Consider the following 24,600-nt stretch of genomic DNA (forward strand, 5'->3'; position numbering starts at 1 on the left):
GTCTGCAGCACATTGCGAACATACATATTACTTGATTAGCATATCGCATAGCATTCAAACTCAGGCTGACACGGCTTTCGAGAAAAGTACAAAAGTTGTGTGGTTGACGCGTGTATGTGCAAGGAGGGATGGGACGTACACAATGGGTGATAATGGTGAACTCAGACAAACCACAAGCAGCGGATCATGAGAGTGGAAAGATATGTTGGCGTGGTAACAGCTGCAAACGACCCAAACATATTTAAAAAATTGTTAACGAAAAGTAAGAAAATAACTAAAATTGTAAAAACATTTTTGTTTAAGAAATAAAAATGAAAATGCTAAAAATAAAATAAAATAAAGATTTTACAAAACTAACTCATTATGACGAAAATGTCCTAAGTTTTCGTCTTTGGTAATTATTTTAATACATGAACCTTTAGGTTGATTTTGAATGTGATTTTAAGTGTATTTATTTCAATAGAAGGACATAAAAAAAATGTGTCGCGCAGTAGTGACATCGTCTAGCAGCAGCCAATAGAAAAGCGCCTCAAGATGAGGCCGAAACGCAATGCTAGGTAAGATTAAGAAGGTTAGACAGCTCAATGTAAAACCAATTTATTAGTAGTAGTAGTAGTGGTGGTAGTCGATCATAGTGGTTCAGGAGCATCGTACACAATCTGGCCCAGCAGTCCGTAATTTGGACAATGGTGATTTAGTTTCAGTAATGTTGAGTGGTTTCAATAGCAATGACAAGGGGGAGGACCGGCGGCCAGATAACAAGCCTCATCCATGATTCGACATAATGAAAAAAAAAAAAGATAAATGCACCCAAAAACTATTAAGAGGTAAAGAGGACTATTGGAGCGCTGCCAGGGTCCATCCCTCCAACGTGGACACCGCACGCGACACACACAGTACAGAACATCAGCTCGCCGCCACTTTCAAGCGCAAAACAACATGCTCAGCCTTTCAGCAACTAGTTACAAATTGACACCAAAGAGCAGATTAACAACAAAGTAAAAAAAAATAAAAAATCAAGACCGTGAACTCTTTGACTTTACAGGAGCTCGAGACCCAAATGAAAGCGCAAAATCTGGCACCTTTGAATCGGTTTATCCTTGCTATTTTACATCTTTTTTTATTTTTTTTTATTATCTTACATCCTTCACTTAAAGAAGAGCAAAACAATTATGTATACACCTTCTACGGATTCAGGCACATAACGAGTAAGAACAGGAACATTCTGAGTGAAGATGCACGGCTTGGTGATGGACGGCTTCCAAAGTTTGCAAATTGGACAGCTGCTGTGCGAATTAGATGATGTGGCGCGACAATAAGGCATTCATTCATCTTTCCCTTAATTAGCCTTCATCCCACTTGCTAATGGCAAGATATGTGGCGAGATGAGGCGTAAAGCTACATTTACAACAGGAATCTTCAGCTGACAAAGTTTAGACTCGTATGTTACGTCAGCAAAGCTAGAAATCATAAGAGTGTGATGGGTTGTACTATTTAAAAAAAAAAAATTTTATAACTTAAGACAGCCCTGTGGGTGAATTATCGATTAAATGTTGGGTGGTGATAAAAGCACACATGCTGCTCTCAATACAGTACATTTGACCTTTTGCACTAACGTACCAAATCTGCTTGACGATGTTAAATCAGCCCACCCAATGGTGGGTGAAAGGGAGAAAAAACAGTATAAAACAAAATAAAAAGTGCACAAAAGAGTGTGACTGTGTCCTCAAGGTTCTGGTTTGAAGGGGTGAAAGGGGAGTGAGAATGTGGGAGAAAAAAGCATGAGGTGGCAGAGTTACAGCTCACGGATGGCCGAATGCCAAATGGATCGTCGTGAGAAGTTCCGGCGCGGAACCCTCCTCTGATCCTTTACCCGCCCCTCTGCGCAATGGATGGAACGCTTTAACCCAGGGTGGTGATGTTAGTCTTCCCACCAGGGGGCGCCACAATGCGCTGGGTGTTGCGGCGAGGAATGTTGTCGTCAATCTGAGAACCTGTGTGGCCAAAAACAGTCAATTGTACTTTTAAAAGGGAGGCTGAAGCTTAATATGTATCCATTTGATTAGCAAAGTGGTTGTGGAGCTTTTTACATCATAACATGGACATAATCGCAACAATCGCGTTTTTGTCATTTTTTTGAGTCACAACATGGTCAAGCAGATTGTAAAAAAAAATAAAAATAATTCTTATTTTTGTGCAGATGATTTTAACACGGCAGAGAAGTCAGAATCATTGAAGGGGGAGGGGGTGGTGGTGGGGAACCTAATGAGTTTCATAAAAAGCTACATTTACAGAAATAACGAGCAGAGGATAACTTTACAAACTCTCCAGCAGTCAGCGTCATCCAACTGTAGCATACCCTCTTAGTGCTAAGAAAGCCCTTGAGATTTTCTTTTAACACAATACCACATTACAACAATTTTTTTCCCAGATTTTTCTCTCTCCTTTAAAGTTGAACAAATACCAAATGACAAAGTACTATATTGTAAAACAGACATATTTTCTGCCTCTAATTCATAACTTCATTGCTGTAAGTGTTATTAAATATTGGCATTAACATTTGATTATCAAATCCATACGGGTCAGGCCCTACTCAGTATTCTCCATTGGTTTCTTTCTTTGAAGAAATTTCTAAGACAAGTGTGTGCGTGTTTTTTTAAGATTGACCGAACATTTCTTTTTCTCAAAGCAAACATGGTGCATCGGCATTTAGCCGTTATGCTGCACGTAAATGGAATAAGATGTCAACAGAACTGACATTAGCTCCAGGTGTAAAAGCTTTTGAATACAAGTTAGAAACTTTGCGTCTTTTAGAGGATTTCTATCATCAATTTTTCCACACTTATGTTTGTGTGCAGTACAATATTTTATCAAATATGTAAACTCCTTTTTATTTCTCTATTTTGCTTTTTTTAATGTATTAGACTCTTCTGCTTTTTAAATTTCGTAAATTCTATTTCATGTTGCCTTGTAACTGTAAATGACATTGTGTATGAAATGCGTTACATAAACAAAGCCTTGCCTTTAGTTTAGTCAAGTCTAACTTAAAAGACGACGTATCGGATGAGACTTTACTAACCAGAGAGGCTGAAGCCAGATTGATGCAGGTTCCTGACAGGTTGCTGGCTGGGCTGCTTTGCAGGTGACGTCTTGGCAGATGAGGAGGGAGTCATGGCTTTAGGGGTGATCGACACCTCGCAAACCGGACCGTCGTACAGTCCTCTGGGTACACCCCTCAACTCAGCCAGCTGCATTGTGGGAAATATAGTTCAGAAGAAAAAAAATTGACATGTAATCGAATTGTGTTGTACCCTGCTGCGAGCTTTTATCCTCTTGTAGACGTAGTCCGGGAAAGGTTTGCGGGCCACGTAGCGTCCAGAACCTTCTGTGGTGTGGAGGTTTCCTTCCTCCAAGACGATCTTGCCCTGGCTGATCACCACCAGAGGCCCTCCACGCACCTCTGCTCCTTCAAAGATGTTATACTCCACAGTCTGTAGGAGGAAGCCATTAAAGAACAAAAGAAAAATATATGAAGGCAAGTCTTCCTCTTGCAACATAAAAAAATTAATAAAAAAATTCAGACTGAGACCAAGTACCGATACCACTAGTATGATAATTATCAAGAAAGATCTAAAAATCCCAATGTAGCCTTTGTTCCCCCAAAATTTAATTAATAGCAATTTTCTATTCTTCTAAATTCTAATTTCTGATTTTCCTGATCGTACGCATCATCCGTATCTGACGCAGTCGCGAGTACCGATAACTTGAAATAAGGCCCAATACCAATACCTGGTATCGGACCTCGTCCATCCCAAGCAACGAATCTGCATCATTGTAGACATGCATCAAGAATCGTCCACAGAATATAAAGTGGAAACACTTAAGTATTAATATAACAGGCATGCTAGGTTCATTGAAGCCTCCTACTAGCAGTCCTTTGGTGTGGATATTTTATATATATATATATATATATATATATATATATATATAGAGATAGATAGATAGATAGATAGATAGATAGATAGATAGATAGATAGATAGATAGATAGATAGATAGATAGATAGATAGAGAGAGAATCAACATACATAAATAATAATAATACAACTTTATAATTACATCCACAGTCAGGGTTTCATGAATTAATATTCACAATTGTACTTTAAATATGCAGTTAAATGAAAAAAAAAACTTGTGTCATAGTATCAAGAGGTTAAGAATAATGCATTCATGTGAAAATGTCCGAAAAAGGACTGATACCAAAATTTTCATTTGAGATATGGGGGGTGGCCAGAGAGTGGCAAAGGGCGCCCCGGGTGCCCCCCCCCCCCTCCCCTGTCCATTATGTAGCTCCACTCCTGATAAGAAGCAACAACCCCAATAAACACAGCACAAATAATGCTCCTTAAAAAGAACCAGCTAAATGGATGTCAAAACTAAACCCCTTGCAGCAATATTAACCATGACATTGTAATAGAAACACATTACATGCTTGACTTCCTGTGTGTATTTCCCAGGTTGTGTTAGATGTGAAGGAGCGAGACATTTTGATCAAACAGCTCCCGGCTGGGTTTCTCGAATGCTTTATTACAGCCACGCTGACACAAATACGGGTACATTACCGGTACACCAAAATAACTTCAAAGCAGGATTCATCCTGTCGACATGATATTTTTTTGCTCCTTTCTTCGGGATGATGATGTGAACTCCCAGTAGACCGTGTTGCGCGCACAGATTTATGAAAATCCTACCCAGGAAGCTGTTGACGTCCTTCCTATTTGGAGTATCAGGCAACCAAGTAAAATTAGAACGGTATGAAAAGTACTTATGGCGATTGAACCCACATTGACCCAAAAATGTTCTTGGTAAAAATTGTCATAGCAACAAGTTTGAAAACAACGGATGAGGCACACAAGCCTCAGGGAAGAAGAACAAACGGGGTCAATCAAGGATAGTCCAACATGGAGTTGTGTGTGCTGAAAAACTACTGAAGGCTGAGGTCATTCATTTTGGATGAATATAAACGGCGGAAATGAGATCACTAATACAGTACAATAAGCTTGTATAGAATGAGCAAGCCCTACCGCTAACATCATCATTTTCCGACCAGGCGGAATAAGAAGAAACCAAATAAAACGGATCCAAGAACAGCGCAGACGCACACAGATCTGTCTGCAAACAATCAACACCAATGCGTTCCAGTTCCTTGGCAGATTTTGAGGATGACATCAGCCCCCTGCTGCCGCGGGAGGTCCACACCCTGCTCAAGCGGGACGACCATAAAACCTCTTCTGACAGAATGAAAGAGTCTGCCTGCTAACTAACTCTTCTGGCTTCATTAATCACGTGAACTAAATTGTGATTAAGTGCATCTTGGGAGAGTTTTATATTCTGTATTGTAAATGGAGTGTCACTATTCCACTACTGACCTCAGTTTTTCCTTGCTCGCTAATAAATAACACAGCAGACAGCCTTAGCGGGAGTTGGAAGACAACGACACTATACTTGAAAGTAACTCAATAGAGCAGAGACCTCGGTAAATGTCGAACTGTTAACAGAAATATTATGTAATCTACAATGTAGATGTAATTTGATGACCTACCATATTGGAGAGAAAAACTTTAAAACAATATTGATAATTAATATCTATTATTACGATTCAGAGCGCAGGTATAAAAGGAACTGACAGAATGTGACTTTACGTAACTTCATGCCAAAAACACAACATGCACGGGAAATACGCAAATTCTCACACACACACAAAGGAGAGAGATTGCAAACGGTGAGGGAATAGCATACCGAGTTGTGGCTCTTGGCAGAGATGATCTTAGTAACGTCGGGGTCCCACAGTACAAGATCTGCATCGGAACCCACAGAAATACGACCCTTGCGGGGGTACAGGTTGAAGATCTTGGCCGCATTGGTGCTGGTCACCGCCACAAACTGGTTTTCATCCATCTTGCCAGTCACCTAAAATGAATCCCAATTCAGTTTGAGAATAATCACAATCAGGGAATAGATGAGCACAAATTCCAGTGTCATTTCCAACCTGCTCAATTATACTACACAAAAAATCAGCTTTTATAAAATAATGCCTTCTGCCTTGCATACATTTTTTTTTAAATTCGTAGTGGCTTATATTTGATACCGTTAGCTTGTAATATGTAAACCGGCAACATAAGCAGTAGGCATGGGCCGACATTAGATTCTGGCTTCATCTATCCTTCCTTCCTTTCCTCAGTCTTTCCTTTGGTCTCTTGAGGTCTCCCTAATTTGTTGGAATGTAGATGTTTCCTGGGTTGGTGAAAGATTCTGGTTGGTAACCCGGTGGGTAGAAGGTGATGTCTGGTCGGTTCAGGATTTCGCTTTTCTTTCTTTTATTTGATCCTTCCTCGGGTCTCCTGACAACCTCACGACTCCAGCTGGATTTTGAAGTATTCGGTTTAGGTGAACGGTATGGGATTTTTAATAGGTTTTAGGTAATTTAATGAGCATACACTCACACGCACATGCACATACTCACGCACATACAAAAAAAAAGAGAGAGAGAGGGGAATGATGATATGTCGAATCGGTAAGATTACGGAAGGACCAATACTGAGCTCTCGCTCAAAAAAGAAAAAGAAAAAAATTAGATTCTGGCTGTATGATAACCGTGAGCAAAATGATCGTGGTATCACAGTGTTCAAATGACAACTCTAAAATTACCTTTTTTTTTTTAAATATTTGGGTTGAACACAATATATTTTATCAAAATATAGAATTTTTGATACAAAAAAAACGTGTACCATTTAACATTCTTCTTCTGTTTTAATTACCCACTGGTGAGCTACTTTTAAAACAGACCCGTGGGCTATTTTTGCTAATTTGGACAATCCAAATTAAGGTATCTGTCTCTTTCATTTCCATTTCACCTCCGTGCAAAACTGCCCACATCCCCTCACTGGTGCTTGCCAAGAAGGCAGAAAAAAATTAACTTCAAAGAGACGAGAGACTCAAAAAAATCTATGATGTTACACACAGCACATTCACCTCATTAGCGCCGAGACGGGAAGTGGAAAAGCTACACTACTTATATACGCTGACAGAGATAACTTAAAACACAATAAATATCTTATCATTTATAAAGTCTCAATTATTGCCTAAATGAAGCCAAATTGTTGAGAGAATGGCCCAATAATGACATTTTCCTTGGAAATTTAAACCACTACGGTCATTCAGTCGGACAAAAAGAAATTCCTGTATCGTTCCAATGAAGTGAAGTTAATGTGCAATACACGCGAGAACACGCACCACACACTTGTCCCAGATAATCGACATCCTCTCTTCTGTCCCGTTGACACCTTCGGGAATCAAGCTGAAGTCATCTTTGCCCACGGCGCGTTGGGCAGTGTTAAAGGGACAATGTGCACTTCCTGTCACCTGCAGGTCACCACTGCGAGAAAAGGAAGTGAAAATAGAAAAGACTTGTCCGGATATCTCCACTTGGAATGTTTTGATTGCGGCGTTACCAAGAGAGCAGGGAGTTGAGATAGTCTGGTGTGGTCGGGTCGGTGCTCAGCGGTGGGGAGGTGACGTAAGCCGCTGCCTTGGCCCAGTTCTTGCTCCAGTAGTGTGAGCCGTCTGTTCCCAGGCTTGCAGTGATCGGCTCTCCGTAGACAACAGTGCCTGCCCAAAACACTTTCGTATCAATATAAACTCATGATACATTAGCCTTAACTCTTTTACTACCAAACGTTATCCAAAAAGACAAACCCATACAAGATTGGATTCCATTCTTTCAGTAGAAAAAAAAAAGCACGATTCTACCTTATCCCGTTCTTTAGTAATCACCAAGCAAAACAAGCTTTTTTTGTGAAAAGATACATTTTCTGCAAAACATTGATATGACTAATATTTTTTGTTTAGTGATGCTCTGTGAATTAGATTTAATGTGACAAACGCTTTGATCATTCAAATCATCCTTAAAAACGTTCTATTTCCTAAGATCCGCCATGATTTCATGTAATTTGATACAAGGGAGTCCATTGAAAAGAGTTACAATGCTGCCATCTGCTGGCCATAATTAGTGAGTGTTCCCCCCCCCCCCACCCCATTCACAAACCAGAGCTGCACAAGACGTTTCGCTGCCCACTGAGAAAAAAAAAACGTAGTACTCGGTGGGCGTGTCCTTAACGTCAATTTTGGCAGTAAGAGTTAAAAATCAAATAATATATGAGCCATGGCAGGAAGACTCACTGTAACAACCCTGTGTTAACTCAACAACTTGTGTATATATTTGCAATGATAGCCTTTGATTTATCTCGACTGAGACGTAAACAAATCAGTAGCGCGCCGTTTTGGAATCTCACCCTTCTTCCTGGCTTGAGCGATGACATCAGCAGCACTTTTGCTCATCACCTTGGTGATGTACAAAGGGCAGTTGGTCTGATTAGCCACAGTCACAGAGCGATTTACAGCCTCTGCCTCCACCTGGAAAAGTAAAATAATAATACCATAGTAACTTGGTTTGCAAATTAAGTTATTCAGAAAATATTAAGGACTGTGGTATCATTTTTAACTAATTTACTGCCATAAATTCATTAAAAAAAATAAAAATAAAAGATTATTAAAAATTAGGGGTGACAGGCGATTAATTTTTTTTATTGTAATTAATTGCATGACTTCATTAGTTAACTAACAATTAATCACAAATTTTATATCTTTTCTAAATGTACAATAACAAAATTCTAGGTTTTCATACTCTTGTTAACAAAAGTGGAAACAATTTGAAACTAGTAGAAATAGTTTAAATTAATTTTTGACGTTTATAGCCGTCAATGGCAATCAATGAATTAAAAAAAAAAACATTATAAAAAATTTGGGGCGTCAGGCGATTAAAATTTGTACTCATAATTAATCGCATGACTTTACTAGTTAACTCCCAATTAATCACACATTTTATATCTGTTCTAAATGTAAACAAAATTCTAGGTTTTCATACTCTTGCTAACAAAAGTGGGAAAAAATGTTAAACTAATAGAAATAGTTCAAATGAATTTTTGACGTCTCTAGCCGTCAATGGCAGCGAATGAGTTAATATCTTGCACTACTCATCTGAACCGCTTTGTACAATGTCAAGCAAAGTTGCGTGTCTGCGCGAGGACTATGATAACAAGAAGAGCGATTTGGAGATGTTTTTAAAGTCCAGCTCTCTGACACACTTAATCGCTCTTGTTTCCATTGCTTTCACCAAAAAGGATGTGCTGTAATACATCTGCTCATCCTCACAGCTTCAAACTCTTCAAACACACGATATTGAGCGCGTAGAGGATGTTGAAGGGCTTTCCAAACAAGTGACACATTCAAGGACGAAACGCAACACGGTCCCCATCCTCCTTTGCAGGATGTCTAAAAATGCAACATAACTGATCCAGCATTTGACACAGATTTGAAAAATGTGTCTCACCTCCTCAGGACGGCTCAACACGTGTCCCTCAGGACCGTTGATGCCCTGCTCCAAGACCCTGCGCTGTTCCTGTAACACGCACATACAACAGAATGCTGAGGATTATGAGTGCAGACTAATATGCCCTTTATGAATATTCATCAACTTTGTGTCATTATAGCGATAAAAGGGATACTACTGATGAAGAACATGCTATTTATTGTTGAACTTGTCTATATTGATTTTGTAGGTCATACCTCTGCAACAATGTCTCCATTTTCAGCATGCACCTGAGCGATGGCTCCAAGATCACGGATCACACTAAACACTTCATATACCTGCGGGAACAACCAGGAATTATTACATGTCACATTGCATTTACATTCAATGGCCACTATATTAAAGCATCACTAAGGAACTGTCACTTTATGTTGATTATGGCGGCGCCATATAGACAAAAGCGTTAAGGAAGACCACGTTTCCCATGATGACAAGCGCATCGCGTCATTTTTTAGCTCACGCCAGCGAGTGAAAGCCGGGCCAATGTTGATCCTTGTAGCTTCCCTTTTTACTGTTTCTTTTTTGTCTCCTCAGACAAAACTTTTCAGTTTTTTTGCAGCTTGTGCCCGAAAAGCAGTAATCAACATTCAAATCGACCTGCGTCTTTGTAACGAATGGGGAAAGGGGGAAGTGAGCAGTCAGCACAATTGTAGTTTTTTGTGTGGTAGTGTTCCTACCATCCTCCTCAAAGTTGCTTAGTGCCAGTAAAAATGATACAGACCCTCTCAGACCAAGTACCATTCAACCAGTTTTAAGTCGATGTTTCATCAGAAGTTATGAAAATATTTTATTAAAGTTGAAAAGTTCCTTAGTGCTACTTTAAGTACACCAAAAACACTGCTCACTATCCATTTTACAAAATAATGAGATAGAAATCAATCTACCCAATTTACATTGCCACTTTACTAAAAAAAAAATTAAGGATGTATACACACACTTAGAAATATGAACAAAAAAAAAAAGAGTAAATGGGCCCACCTGAGTGTCAGTTAGCTGGAACAGATCCTTATAAGCCAGATAGACCAGGAAGGAGTTGATACCTGAGAAGGTGGGGAATGACAGTACTATTTTAATTTCAAAACATGATTATGTAACACACACATCAGAGTAGGAGAGCAATTATCCACAAAAAAAATATTAAATTTATAATAGGACATGGGTGACATGCTAAAATTGTGTAGAAGTATACAAACTTATAATGACATCAACAGCAAAAGTGTTGGTTCATTGCGCCATTCTGGTTTACGAGTGGCACACACCCGCCACAAGGGGCCACTAGTGAGCTTTAGTAGTCTATTCTTATCAGACATACGGATTTTTGGAAACAAAAAGTGTGGTTTAAAGCCAATTATTTTATGAAAGTCATACCGTGATCCTTCACAAGGGTCTCCATCTCTTCCTGCATGCCTCTGTGCCACTCAGTGATGTCCATATGCAGCGAGTAGTCGCAGCACGACTTGCTGTCGGCCCATTCGCGCCACTGCTCGAAGGCCGAGATGAGACTGACGCCTGGCTCGGGTAGCACGTGGTCGACTGGATGCACGCATAAACAAAACAGCTTGTTCTCTTTCATCTGTGTTGTGTTACTATTGGCTACATTCAGACTGAGATCACAACCTGGCAGCGGAATGTTGCAGTTTGAACTTGAAGTGTCAGAGAGAATCATGACGTAAAGCAGACAAGGCGTGATGATGATAACAAAGGCTATTTGCAGTATTTGTGTCTATTGCCACATGCACGTAAGTAAGTAAAGCTGGGAGATTTTATCACTCACTTATCATTGTGGTGCCTCCCGCCAATGCCGCTTTGGTGCCCTGGTAAAAATCATCAGCAGACGTCATGCCTCGATCGGGCATCTGGAAGCGTGTGTGCACATCGATCCCGCCTGGCAGCAACATGCGCCCATGGGCGTCGATGGTTTTGACCCCACCGGGCACGATGAGGTTTTCACCAATTTGCCTGAAGAAATGCCATTAAATCAATTGTTATATATTTCACATTAATCATGTGTTTTAACTCTTTATTTGGGCTAATTGAAAAACAAATTCAATTCTTTAAACCAGGGAAATTATCAAAACCGTTTAAACCTAACATTTAAAAAATATTCATTATCTTTTTATCTATAATATACAAAAATATATTTAGACCCCTGCATTCTTTCATCAACCGATTGGTTGGAAGAAAACAAAGAGCTCATTAATTATTATTTTTTTAATGTTCAAAGAATCTCGAAATTCATGTCCAATGGCATTTTCAAGTGTAAAAAAATACAATGTTTTTAGCAATTTTAATTGCTATCCACAATCTCAGCCACAAAAAGAATGTACACAAGCAGAATAGAAAACAGACAAATGGGTTCCAATTATTATGATTAGAATATTGAGATAGCAATGTTGAGAACCCTTAAACCATACAAAAAAAAAAATGTTTTTTTTTTTTGGGGGGGGGGGGGGGTAACAGGTTAAAGACACAATCCTTATATTTTAGCAAATGTTATTAAAAGTACGAGAAAATAAAAGAAATAAAATTAATCTACTCTTAATAATGACACAAGATAGAAAAGAAAATGGAGAGATGGGTTCAAGTTATTATGATTAGAATCGAATTAGTTGAGAACCCTTAAACCATAACAAAAAAAACAGATTTTTTTTTGACAGGTTAAAGGCATAAAAAGTACAAGAAAAGAAAAGAAATAAAATTCATCTACCTTTTAAAAAGAAGATTTAAGTACATTTCATTGCTTGATTTATTAAAAAAATTAAATGATTTTTTTTTTTTTAGATAAAAGTGTTAAATCTTTCTCCTTTTTATACATTATGTAAAATAAAGCATAAACAAGTATTTACATTTTTAAAGCCCCTCGACAACAATGCCATTTGAGGCCTTAATCTGAGCAAAATCCATTTAATGACTCGCGGAAAAACACTGTTTTTACTGTCCTTTTTGTACTATTTTGACAATTACAAATATTCCCCTTTTATAAATAAAACATTCTGACATACTTTAAATTTTACTGCGGTGCATGTGGTCTAACTCAAATGGTGCAAAAGATTGACTCAACAAACAAACATGCAGCTCACTTGATAACTCCATCCTCCATATAAATGTCGGCGCAGAAGGACTGGTCATCGTTGACGATCTTCGCCCCTTTGATCAGGAGACGGTCACTCTGAAAGATGTGGTCAGAATGACTCTCTTTAGTAATAAAAAATAAAAGTCCTAGCTCTTGGGTTACAATTTCTTCAATTAGATATTCTACAAGAAGCAGATGCTGCAGATCTGAACATACACTCATCAGTCTGGCATTTTAAAGACTATCAAGGTAAAGTTACGAAGCTAAGTATTGGCTTTGGCTCGGCTTGCCAGGAGATGTAGTGTGTCTATGGAGAACGTCAAATAAAACAGAGGTGTGACACTCCAAACTAAACATTTATATACTCTAAGAAATTGACCGGGCAGCGTTCTGATAAAGAAACATAAGCTGACGTCATTCCTCGAATAAAACACTGCGAAACACATGAATGCATTTTGGGCAAGGCAATTAGAAAAGCCTTCAAAAAATTAAGGTGAAAGTTGAATTGCTGTATAGGTACAAATTATTCCATTGAAATATATTAAGTGCAGCTGCTGAAGCAATTATCCATTGTGTTGGCTCTGCTATTCAATTATGGATGTACTGTAAAAGACATTTCCCCCAATGATGATTTAATTACATTAAGGCAGACAGACAATGCTCTTGTTCAGTGTGCTGAACAGGCTCTGTCACAGCAAATAATAATAATAATAATAATAATAGGATAAGAATTCACTGGTTAGAAAAGAGGACAGCAACCCACCCCCCTGACACGCCCCTCAGTCCTTTTTAAGGATTCAAACCTTTGCGGGCCCAAGAGTTAAATCAATCATTATTCTACGCCCACTGCAGGGCAACTATGTCTCCCTATGCAAGAGAGTGGGGTGGAAGAGCGGGGGGTGGTCTGCTCCTCCCACTCCTCCCTCAAGTCACCCTGCTGTTCTGGCACACTGTGCAAAAAGGGAGTGGCTGCTCCGGTCACAAGGACTACAGCATCCTACGCTAACAAAGGACGCTCTATTTAAACCAGTGTTGTTAGCCTCAATACAGCCAGTCCTGGTCCCAACAGCTGGTTGTAGCCCCGCCCTACATCGATCCACTGCAGAACTGTGAAGCAATCCAATCCAATCACAGACTTGTCAAGTAGTAATGCTTGACAAGTAGTAATGCCTTGCTACACAACTGTATACTGCTTTTCCTATAATACAGCTTGGAAGTTGCAAAACACAAGGCTTTTGTGTACAATTATAAGCTAAACCTTTAGATCAGAGGTGTCCAATTTTTTTCCCTTCAAGAGCCATTAACAGAAAAATCGGAGAATGCAAAGGCCACGTTAAAATTCTCCAAATTAAATGTGTTAAAAACACCACACTAAAACAAACAATGTTGTAGTTATGTTTGAAAAACTGCTGTGCTTTAGCTTTCTGTCAAAGGTGATAATTCTAATTGGTTGAGATTTTTTTTTCACAATGTTTGTCCCACTAGAACAGATCTGACACTGTAGGAAGTTAACCATTTTTAAAGCTAGCGATAGCTACATAAGTTTAGCTAGGATTTGTTAGTGAACGTTACAAGAGAGTCTATGAGTGTAAAATCTTATTAAAGTGTTTACAGTTTGTGGTCTAATTAATTATACAGTATAGGCAATTATGAACATTGTTGTTGGGGCGTCAATTACTCTCACAGTAGAGCATTAAGCTCGAGCAGGTACAAGGAACTACAACGCAAACTCTTTCTTATCTTCTCTCTTGATGGGCTGTAAAGGAAAAGAAAAAGACAAATAGACTATAAAACAGAATCATTATTGACTTTAGCATGTCTTGGAGATGTTGGTCATCTGGCATACGAGTGGTTTGAAGCTTCTTTGCTAACTGTTAGCTTACTTCGACATCAAGCGCATGACCTTAGTAACAACATGGCCAAACGACAATTTGCTTCACAGGTCCGCTAGCCTTTTCACACAGATGAAAACCAATTTCAGGTTTGCTTTTAGGCTCCTTAGTGAAGGAGAGGTGTATGATTATGACAAATCCTCATAAAAATTGTATATGTTTGGAACAACAGCTGCTGAAAGTTAAGTGGGGGAATTCTGTCAAACTACAGCCAAGAATCCAAACTTCAACTTCAAGCTCAACAGAGGCTGCAGAGTGTTTGTGTATGATAGTACTGGGTCTGTGCCAAGCATGACATCGACCTTCGTATCATAAGACCCTCTGACAGGATGTGGAACAAACTCAATAGCAAAATGCTGTTTTGAAGTGGAACTAAACTTTAGCCTTAATAAAAGCTCTTTATCTGAACAAGGCTTCTACAGCATATGAAGAGTGAAAAGTACGGCATCCCCGAATGACACGCAACCCTGATGGCCACTGACGTAATACCAGTAAAATCGAGTCATTTAATATTCAAAATACAGGCCAAAAGCATCATTGTTGCTACGCAAACGACTGCTAGCATTTGTGATTGCCCAGCAACGCTTTGTTTTTATCCAAATGGAAAATATCCTAGTAACACAAGTGAAGTCAGGTGGAGAACACTGCCAGTTATGACATTCAACACTATGATTTAATATACAGCTATTTTGACTTATTCCACCACACTGTAAATGTCTGTCCGCACATGGGCTGCAAAAACAAATCCGCACTACATTTCATTTACATAGTAATAGAAGAATAGTCCATAATAAAATGACAAAATAGGGATTACGCATCACTTAGTATCATACAGGGCTGGACTGGCCATCTGGCATAGAGGGCAGATGCCCGGTGGGCCAGCGTCTTTTGGGGCCAATGCAGTGCTTGATTGATGATTATTGTCCTCCATTTTACCCCAAGAGACTGGCCTAAAATTTAGAGGGACTAGTCCATTATTCAATTTGGAATATAGACAGCAAACTGAACCAACATAAGTTGTGTTATTCAGGAGGGTTTAAGTCAAAATGCCAGGGCCAATTTTTTTTTGTGCCAGTCCAGCACTGGTACCATTATTTCAATAGTAAAATATTCTGTATCATTTTACAAAAAGAGTACCTACGTAAAGCGTATATGCAGTGGTTAATAAATCATTTGTTGACGCAAACTAGTAAACCACAAAATAGTAAGCCCAGATTTAGTTTTAGTGCTTTGCCCCATTGCCAATAATAACTGGTTGTGCCACAGTATTCACTACCAATTTCTTTGTGAGGCTCAATGGTTAATTGAATGAGTGAATGAAGTATTATAAAACCAGTTGAGAAAGATTAGATGATCACATCTTGAGTCCAGGCGGGAAGACATTTACAAACTTATTTTTCATTGTAGCGCCACCTATTGGCTATAGGAAATACATGTTTTAATCTTTGATGTTTTTTTTTTTTACAAGCGGGTTAACAAGATCTACCTCATATTCGCCGAGAAGAATGTTCAGGCTTTCATGATGTTGAAACACGAAGTTTGGGATTTTTTTTTCTCGTGAAACTGTTGCCAGTGGCAACGCGCTGTTTGCCAAGAAAACTGAATTTGAGGGTCTTTACATGCATGAAAACTCACAAAAAAAACACACTAGGCTTGGCAAAATAATCAAATATTTGATCAGTTTGTTGTGAGATTTTTCAAAAGCGTCTCAGTAGCACCCCCTACAAATTATCAACGAAGCAGCCGTGGTTGTTGTTTAACTCTTTGACTGCCAAAAACGTTAAATGACGTTTAGTAAAATCCTATGGAGGAGTGCCAAAGACGTTAAAAGACGTTTTTTTTTTCAAAACAGAGGTGAAACTAACCATTTTCTATTGTTGATTACTGAAAAACGGAATAAGGTAGAAACAAACTTTTTTTTCTGATGAAAGATGAGAGTCCAATCTTTCATTTGGTAGTATGTGTGTTTCCATAGTCCAAACACATAATTTTCTGTGGACCTTGAAAGATCAGTCAAAAATGCTTAAATCGGCTGGCACCCACGGCATCCCGTTTCTGAAAACGTCTGGCAGTCAAAGAGTTAATACATTTTAAATGACATTTGTAGCTTGAAGCTTCGAAAAGTAATGTTGTATTTTCACTTTTATTTTTTACAATTATTTTCTTTTACATTTCCTTAAAAATCATGTCTCTCTCTTTCTCTTCCATTTCTTAAAACCACACACAAAAACCACCAATACTCCTTGTTGACCCCCTCGGCTCAGGACAAAGAGCAACCAGAGTCACTGCGGCCTTTTTGCTGACTTTGCAACACAATGGTGCGCCTTGTTCAAGCGCTAAGCGATGAAAAAAAGTTCCATTCCTTTGCAACTTTGTCTGGTGCTTGACTTTGGGGGAAATTTGTGATTATGCCGGAGGGGCGGAGACGTAACCAGTGGATGGGTGGCTGCATTTGGAGAGCAGCATGCTGTGTAATGTGCGAACAGACAGCGCCCCAAGGCCGCTGTGTGCTGTGAGATAACAACATGAATGGCGGGGAACATCCTTAGAAATTAAGTGCAGTCACTAAGGGACAAGTGCAGTGCTGCAGGTGTACACTGTCTAATATTAGCTCATCTGTTAAAAGATTGTGGCTAAAGGGCATTTAATCCAGCCATTCTTATTTAAACGTCTTTGTTTCCTTTAAAAATAGATTAGTCGCCACTTTGTGTGGTTTTCATTTGCTTAGGCTGCAAAATAAGTCAAACTGCTCATGCAGGGAAAAAGTCAACAATATGATTGAAGAGAAAACATTTCCGATCTGATTTTGATTATTCTTCGATTTACATCAACTCAAGTATATGATTTATTATTACGCCTCAGGAAGGCAAAATAAGTCAAACTCCTGAAACAGAACATTCAGCAAGCAAGATTCTTACATCCCTAGAAGGAAAACTTAATCAACACCTCACAAAATGTGCAAATTTCTAAGTCGCCCTTTGTAACTACAGTAATAGAAAAACAAAACAATTGTCAGTTGCAGCCTTTCTAATAGAATATTCACTTAAATTGCAAATTCTCCAGTCATCTTCCTGTTTGAAGGAGAAATCACTGGCAGTGATTAGTCTTGATGCATCCAGGAGGTGAAATTGCCTATGTCATGTTTAATTGATGAGAAATGCTGTCTAAGTACTGCACAGCTGCTGAGTCTTGTATCAGGCAGATGATGACTGCCTGCGCATGTCATGTGTAGCCTATATGACCTCACTTCAGAAGAAATAGACAAACGCTTCAAATTTCATTTGTCCTGTGCCTTACATTTTCCTTTGACAAATATTACAAATAAAAAAAGAAAAGAGAATTAAAATCATTTTGACCTTCCACACCTGAGTGATAAAAATCATGTTTGTCCCATGCATTTAAATTTGAAAGGAAAAAAAATGCCTCTGACCTCTTTTTCTTTCATGCACAATTCAGGAATAGCCCCTCTATCCATTTATGTTCGACCTAATTACTATAAGGACTACAACACCAACTAATCCTCTGATCTCCACACCACCAACTGGCTGCTGCAAATGCCTTGAATCAACCAATAATGGCACCATCAACTCTACAGATGAAGTAATCAATAGTATGTCTAAAGGATCAATTGAATCAGCGCTGAGGTAAATTAGAAACATAATTGTTGCGTCTGATAATTTTTTATGTTGCAAGTAGACAAAGTTAACACTCACTGGGCCTCACTATACACAATGTAAAGCGACATAAATTATATTTACATATAAAATGCACAATTTTGAGCCATTTACCTGTATAATAAACATTTAGTTTATGCCAATCAAAACTGTTTTAGTTCTTTTATTTTGCCCCGCAATCTGCAAGGGGACAGGAAAATACGACCCTGCAGCTCTTAGCTCCTCCTGTGCATCCTTTTCTCACTCAGCTGAGAGGACAGAAGAAACATGGAAGGAAATAGGAGCCACTGCCCCCCTCCCTTCCCCCTCCCTTTTCACTCATTTACATCCTTGCAAGCTCCAAAACGTTTCCAGGGAAGAAAAAAAAATAGTCCTCCAATGTGACACTTTCAATTTGTTGTTTCCATTTTTGAAAATCAAAACAAGAAAGGGTGCATGTAAAGCGATTCTATCAAACCCTGCAAGCAGGAGGCATACGTTTATAACAAAGACCACCGGCGTAAAGCTGACTGAGAACAGCACAGTGCACCTAAACCTGCATTAGAGCAATATTTAGTGCGGGAAGTTGACACTTTACACGTACAAGTAACGACCGTCCGCTGTAACGTGCTATCTTTAAAACGCATTACTAAACGCGAGGAAGCGGCTCAGATTGGAGATTTCAGAGCGGAGGGTGAGACCGCGGCGTTCCCGGTGACATCCTGTACCCACACCCGCAGGCCCACACGGCCACACCGCAGCCCACCACACTGCCTTTCACGCTCCATTTCCGCGGGAACTCACTGTGATGCGAGGGATATTCTTCTTGCCTTGATAGCCCGACATCTTCACCGCCTTGCTTTCGCCAGGGGACCGCTACGAGCGCGAGCCGAATTAGGGGAGGGAAAAAGAGGATGAGTGGAGAGAAAAAGCAGGATCACGGTTGTTCTTCGGGAAGCTCCCCCACCACAAAAAAATGTGGGAAACGGCAACAAATATGTGACACTGTCTGAAAGTCAGGATGGAGTCCTTGGCAGCCTCCCGGTCTCCGCCGATGCACCGAGCCTTTCCGAGCCAGACAAGAGGGGAGGGGCCGAGCCGAGCCGAGCCTGGTCCCCATAAGAAAAGGAACGCCAGTGCGCATGCGCAAAGCCTCGCCCTGCTCCATTGACAGGACTGTAATGCCGTCAATTGCTCGCCTAGGATTAGACAATGTTGAGAAGTAACGTAGTACAAATACTTTGTTACGGTACTTTTCCCGGTATTTGTACTTTGAGTATTTATCTTTTCCCTTTACATATTTTTACTTTTCCTCTCGACAGCTTATATTTATTTATGTACTTTTGACAACTTTGACAAACCAAGCTTGTCACTTTGCAACCTCCCCAGATGATGACACAATGAATAATAAGGGAAATAGAGAGAGGTAAAGTCAACCACGGTTGAAATCTTGATTGGCTGAGATCTTGGGGTCTTATGGGGTGGATGCCACGGACTTCCGACTTCCGGGTTTTGCCGTGTTTCCGGCCACTGTTGGCCGCGTTCCAACACTCGCACCCCCAACCCCTGTACCCCCCAACCGCGCGCTCCTGCTCATCGGCGGGAGGGCGTCTCGGCTATCTGAAATGCTTCGGACACTGAGACAGACACTACACACTCGCAGCCTCGCACCCGTCGGCGGGAACACGCAACCAAGGGGCACAAAGGCGGAAGCGCAATTACTGGGACACGGCCCACACGTCGCAAACCGGAAACGGAAACAAAATTGATGGGTGAAAACCCGGGAGTCCCGCCTCCTGCGTGGTATAAGGCGTAAAAACAGGAAAAGTGGGCAATATGGAAGAACGTGAACCAGGAAGTAGGGATGGGCGAGTACCGATACCACGTATCAGGATCGGGCAATACCCGGCCTTTTTTCAAGGTATTAGTACTTGCGACGCTTCTGTAGTCGTTTTACAATCAGGAACTAGAAATTAGAAGAACAGAAAATTGCCATTAATTTAATGTAATTTTGAGGAAAACTGCTATATTGGATATATAGGTCTTTCTTCAAAATTATCTGCCATTGTTTTTTAAGGAAATGTTATGCATTTTAAAAAAATCTAGTTTCAGTATCAGTACTTGGTATCGGTATGTTCTCAAGATTTGGTCTGAAAAAAAGTGTTATTGAACATCCATAAATGAAGATGGCAACAGATTAAGAGAAGCCAGATGTTCCTTATCCATGGCCTTATTTAAGAAGTTGGAGGGGAATTTGCCGTTTTCAAACTCCTAGCAAGATATGAATGTAGCTTTATGCTACCTGTACATCAGAAGATTTGTAAAAGACTCTTGGAAAACTACCATCTCACACCTGCTCACACCTTTGGTCTATACCAACGGTGTCAAACATACGGCCCGCAGGCCGGATTAGGCCCGCAAAGGGGTTTAATCTGTCCCGTGAGACGATTTTGCAAAGTAAAAAAAAAATGAGTCATGTCGGACCAATTAGTCAGCTGGCTTCAATCAAAGCATATAAATTTGAAATTTCACACGGTAATATATTTTCCTTCATGTGGCCCCATTATATAACTAATATGAGTTTGACACCCCTGGTCTATACTGTATAGCTTTTAGTCTCAGCCTAGTCTCAGAATGAGATTTTACAAAGACTATGAATTTTGAAGGGTCACTATTTACAAGACTACGTATGGTTGTCTCCAAGTACTCTGGCTTCCCCTCGCATTCCAAAAACACGCATGTCAGGTTCACTAAAAGCTCATCCAGTACATGCGACAAATAGAGAGGAGGTGAACCCAAATAGTTTCAACCTCTAAAGATGGCTTCCCCAATCCTGGTCCTCAAAGGCCGGAGTCCTACAGGTTTTAGATGTTTGCGTCCTCCAACACACCTGATTCATTTGATCAACTCATCAGTAAGCTTTGCAGAAGCCTGATAACGATCCTGATCTCTAGAATCAGTTGTGCTAGAGGACGGAAACATCTGAAACCTGCAGGACTTCGGCCCTCGAGGTCCAGGATTGGGGAAGCCTGCTCTAAGAGATACAATACCTGACAAGTTCACTAAACATAGACACAACTGTATACAACGCTGGGCAAATGCTTGTAATCTTTCCAAGAGCAATTGCTTGTTACCCTGATAAAGCAGCGTGTCTTTTAACTCTTGGAAACATGTTTGTATGATCCCATCCCATTTGGCCACTGTGTACAATTACAATATTTCTGGAACTGGAAAGGAAATGAGCTCAAATTAAATCGAGGCCTCTCACCAGAGATAAATCCCTTCAGAATGAAGAAAATCTAATAAGATAAACTTAATATATTTGTTTCAATATTGAGATTCATCGATTCTAATGAGCTGCATGTGGAAATGTATTTATGAAGCTTAAGTTATACCAAGCCTTTGACTGTCAGATGATGAACTGATCATCATTATCATGTCAATGGTTGAGAGCAAGTGAAAACTATCTTGTGTGTAGCTAAGGCTTCCAATCAATATGCAACATGAAACCCGAGCTCAACACCACCACTAAAAGCTTTCAACGGCATCCTGAGTGCTTAAAAACAACATAAACGATGGATCGACATGGTTGGTGCAACCCAATGAATTAGCAGCAGCAGCAAAAAAAAAAAAAAATTGATATATTTTCCTGCTAATGTGCCACATATCCCCATGCTAGTAAGTCTGAAACATGAGTTGCAAGCAATGCGTGTGCAGTTGTATAAGATAATGCACTGTAATGCTGGCTAATTGAACAATGATGTAAGCAGCCACTCCCTCTTGCAGCTCTGCATGCCTCCATCCACTCGGTTGCATCACAAGGCTTTCTGGGAAATTGAGTCAGGGTAAGTTGTCTGGTGGCCAGTGAGTGAACCCATGTTAAACAATTAAATGATAGGTTAATATAATGTGCTTATGATGAAAGTGTGTTTTTTTTTCTTTAAATATAATTTATACAAAGCGGGATTGGGGGAAAACTTTATTGGGGCGGAATAAAAAATAAAAACAAACATTACCTTTCCATCATCCAGATTCTGCAGAGCCTCCTTCCCTGTGCTCGCCCTGATCTCCACCTTCTTGGGCTGGGAGATGTCGCTCTGCCGGTCAATGATTCGACTGTCTCGCTTGCCTCTGCACGCAGAAAGCGCATCGAAGTCCAAAGTCTTACTGTCGAAGGAGCCTTCCACCGGACAGAACACGCCACAAAACTGCTGCCTCGGCCTGGCGGGGCTGTCGGAACCCATGTTCTTAAAAAAGCCGCCTGCTGGCACATCCCCGGTGGTCGACATGCCTTGCAAACGGTGTCGCAGCTGCACAGGAGAAAGGGGGAGGAAAGCTCCTTCTTTATCTTTCAGCTAGACTGCTCTCCTGTGCGGCCACCGCCTTGAGATGATTTCAGTTGCAGGTGGTGGCAGCGTGACCAAAGCGGACAAATGAAAAGGACAATAGAGCATGAGAGCAACCCCACCCTTGTGAAAATGCCTTAAAGTGAAGGAAAAACGAGAAAATGTTAACGCCGTTGGACTTTTATTTCTAAGAATAATTTCCTAAGCTTCTTCAGTATAGCATGCGACCACAATGTGACAAGTCCGCCTACGTGAGGGACACACCGGGAGCCAAGCCTGTCAAAATAAAAGCGAAAAAAGGATTACCTGTAGCCGATGTTGCTAAAGATGCCAAGAAGCAGGTGGCGTACCAAGAGCACAATAGTTCCTTCTTCCTTGGAGAAATTCAAGCCGAAAAAGCGAGGCACGTGTCACAAATGAATGCTCTAATTGTCACATGTGGACGGATACGTGTATGAAGGGCGTTTCCGGTATAATATCAAACCTTGGAGAGTTCCCTGAAGTCAAGTCACACATCCAACAAAAGAAGCACGCTGTTTTTTTCAGCACTCTATCTATCTATCTATCTATCTATCTATCTATCTATCTATCTATCTATCTATCTACCATAACATAACTGTTAACCTAGAAAAGGGGGGGGGGGGGGGGGAGTAGGGTGTTGGGGGGCAGAATATTACAATAACAAAATTATTATGTTTTTTAGATTAAAAAAAAAAGATTAATTTTGTGGGGGTAAAAGGTGCAACTTTGCAATTATAGTCATAATATTATTATTTTAAAGTCGAATTACGAAGGGAAGAAAGTTACCACTCATTATAATATACCACTTAGCTTATTCCTGGAAAAAAAAGACACTAAGGAGAAAAAAAAGGATTATATTGTCAAAAAATACTTCTTTTGTCCCTGGAAAAAATAGCATATGTTACTGTATTTTAATTTTTAAAAAAAAAGAAGAAGAAAAAAAGAAAGACCATTTCTGCAGGGATGTCAGATATCTGTAATACATCACAACCATATCAGAACTTTTAATGTTTTTATTATTATTATTTTGTATTTTACAATATAATTAATTATGGCCATTTTTTTAAATATTATTATTATTTGGGGGGTGGGACTCCCAAGCCAAGGCTAGCAGATCTCTGGAAGCCTGAGATTGACTACCACTGCATTACAGTGTTGTTTTAAGTTTATTTCTGTTTCAAATTTAGCTCTGTTTCTGTTGAGTATAACTTAAATACAGATCAATTGACAAATGTAATTCAGTTTCTTGGGGGTGAAGTGCTGCTTCTACAAGTGAAAATACAATTGATACTTTTACTGTGTCCATTGGTGCTCAGGTTACTTTTCTAAAAGCAAGTAATTCACATTTTGGGCTCCAAAAAGCTCCTCCCTTGGTCCCCAGTAACTTTGGCAACAGCTTCAGCCTAACAAATTCTGACTCACACTTAAACAGACTGCAGAAGTGACTGTGGAATACATTTCAGCACGTCAACACAGTTTCCATAACAACATGTTTGGTGCTGAATAGTTTAGTTGCCACTATGCTTCCTCTCCGGAGGGCACCACTCTGTGTGTGTGTGTGTGTGTGGTAATCAGACCAACAACAGAGGCTGAGAATGTGTGACGTGAGTTTGGAAACGTGAAAATAATAGTGGGTTCACCCAAGTAAAGACAATGCTCTTAACATACACACAAATCAGTGTGAAACACAAAAGGAGAGGCTGAGCCGAGACAGAGGGGAGCGCTGGATAATTAGTGAGGAAAATTGGCAGCATGCCTGATAAACAGTTGGACGAGCTGGAGGGGGGGTGTGCTCTCCGGAAAGAAAGGGCATGGTCCTGGCATCCATGAACAGACATACAACAAGTAGCGAGAGCAGCAGATCCTATTGGTCCTTGTGTAAAGCTATTTCTTTTTAAATGAGACCTGTTTACTTATGTTTACACTGCAGTTCATCACGCTGAAAAAAATAGCGTGCTGTTGTTTGGAAGTGGGGTAGGAATCCAAACATACAAAACATGTTAATCAAACAGTCAGCTAATGGCAATACCATTAAAGGACAAAGGGAAGTTTGTAAACACACTATACAGCTTTAGTATGGGCCATATAATTTATGGTTGCCTCTGGCGGTCCTCCACCATGTTTTCTTTC

The 24,600-nt window shown here is 39.9% G+C and overlaps 1 protein-coding gene across 3 annotated transcripts; it reads right to left on the reverse strand.

Annotated features, from left to right (window-relative positions):
- Nucleotides 1-581: 581 nt before the first annotated feature.
- Nucleotides 582-22,848, reverse strand: LOC144063830 (dihydropyrimidinase-related protein 2). Of its 3 annotated transcripts, XM_077585721.1 has the most exons (15): nt 22,756-22,848; nt 22,120-22,413; nt 12,566-12,654; nt 11,260-11,444; nt 10,854-11,018; nt 10,464-10,525; nt 9,683-9,763; nt 9,447-9,515; nt 8,350-8,470; nt 7,510-7,666; nt 7,292-7,433; nt 5,798-5,968; nt 3,312-3,491; nt 3,080-3,248; nt 582-1,994 (listed from the first exon to the last, which is right to left on the reverse strand). In XM_077585721.1, the coding sequence occupies exons 2-15, from the start codon at nt 22,390-22,392 to the stop codon at nt 1,903-1,905; spliced, it is 1,956 nt and encodes a 651-aa protein (XP_077441847.1). In that variant the 5' UTR covers nt 22,393-22,413; nt 22,756-22,848; the 3' UTR covers nt 582-1,902. The 3 variants fall into 3 exon arrangements, with proteins under 3 accessions (XP_077441847.1, XP_077441846.1, XP_077441848.1); XM_077585720.1 differs by lacking the exon at nt 22,756-22,848 and having other exon boundaries at nt 22,120-22,697; XM_077585722.1 differs by lacking the exons at nt 22,120-22,413; nt 22,756-22,848 and adding an exon at nt 18,908-19,197.
- Nucleotides 22,849-24,600: the final 1,752 nt, after the last annotated feature.

This window comes from Vanacampus margaritifer, chromosome 14, assembly GCF_051991255.1.
Source record: "Vanacampus margaritifer isolate UIUO_Vmar chromosome 14, RoL_Vmar_1.0, whole genome shotgun sequence".
NCBI lineage: Eukaryota > Metazoa > Chordata > Actinopteri > Syngnathiformes > Syngnathidae > Vanacampus > Vanacampus margaritifer.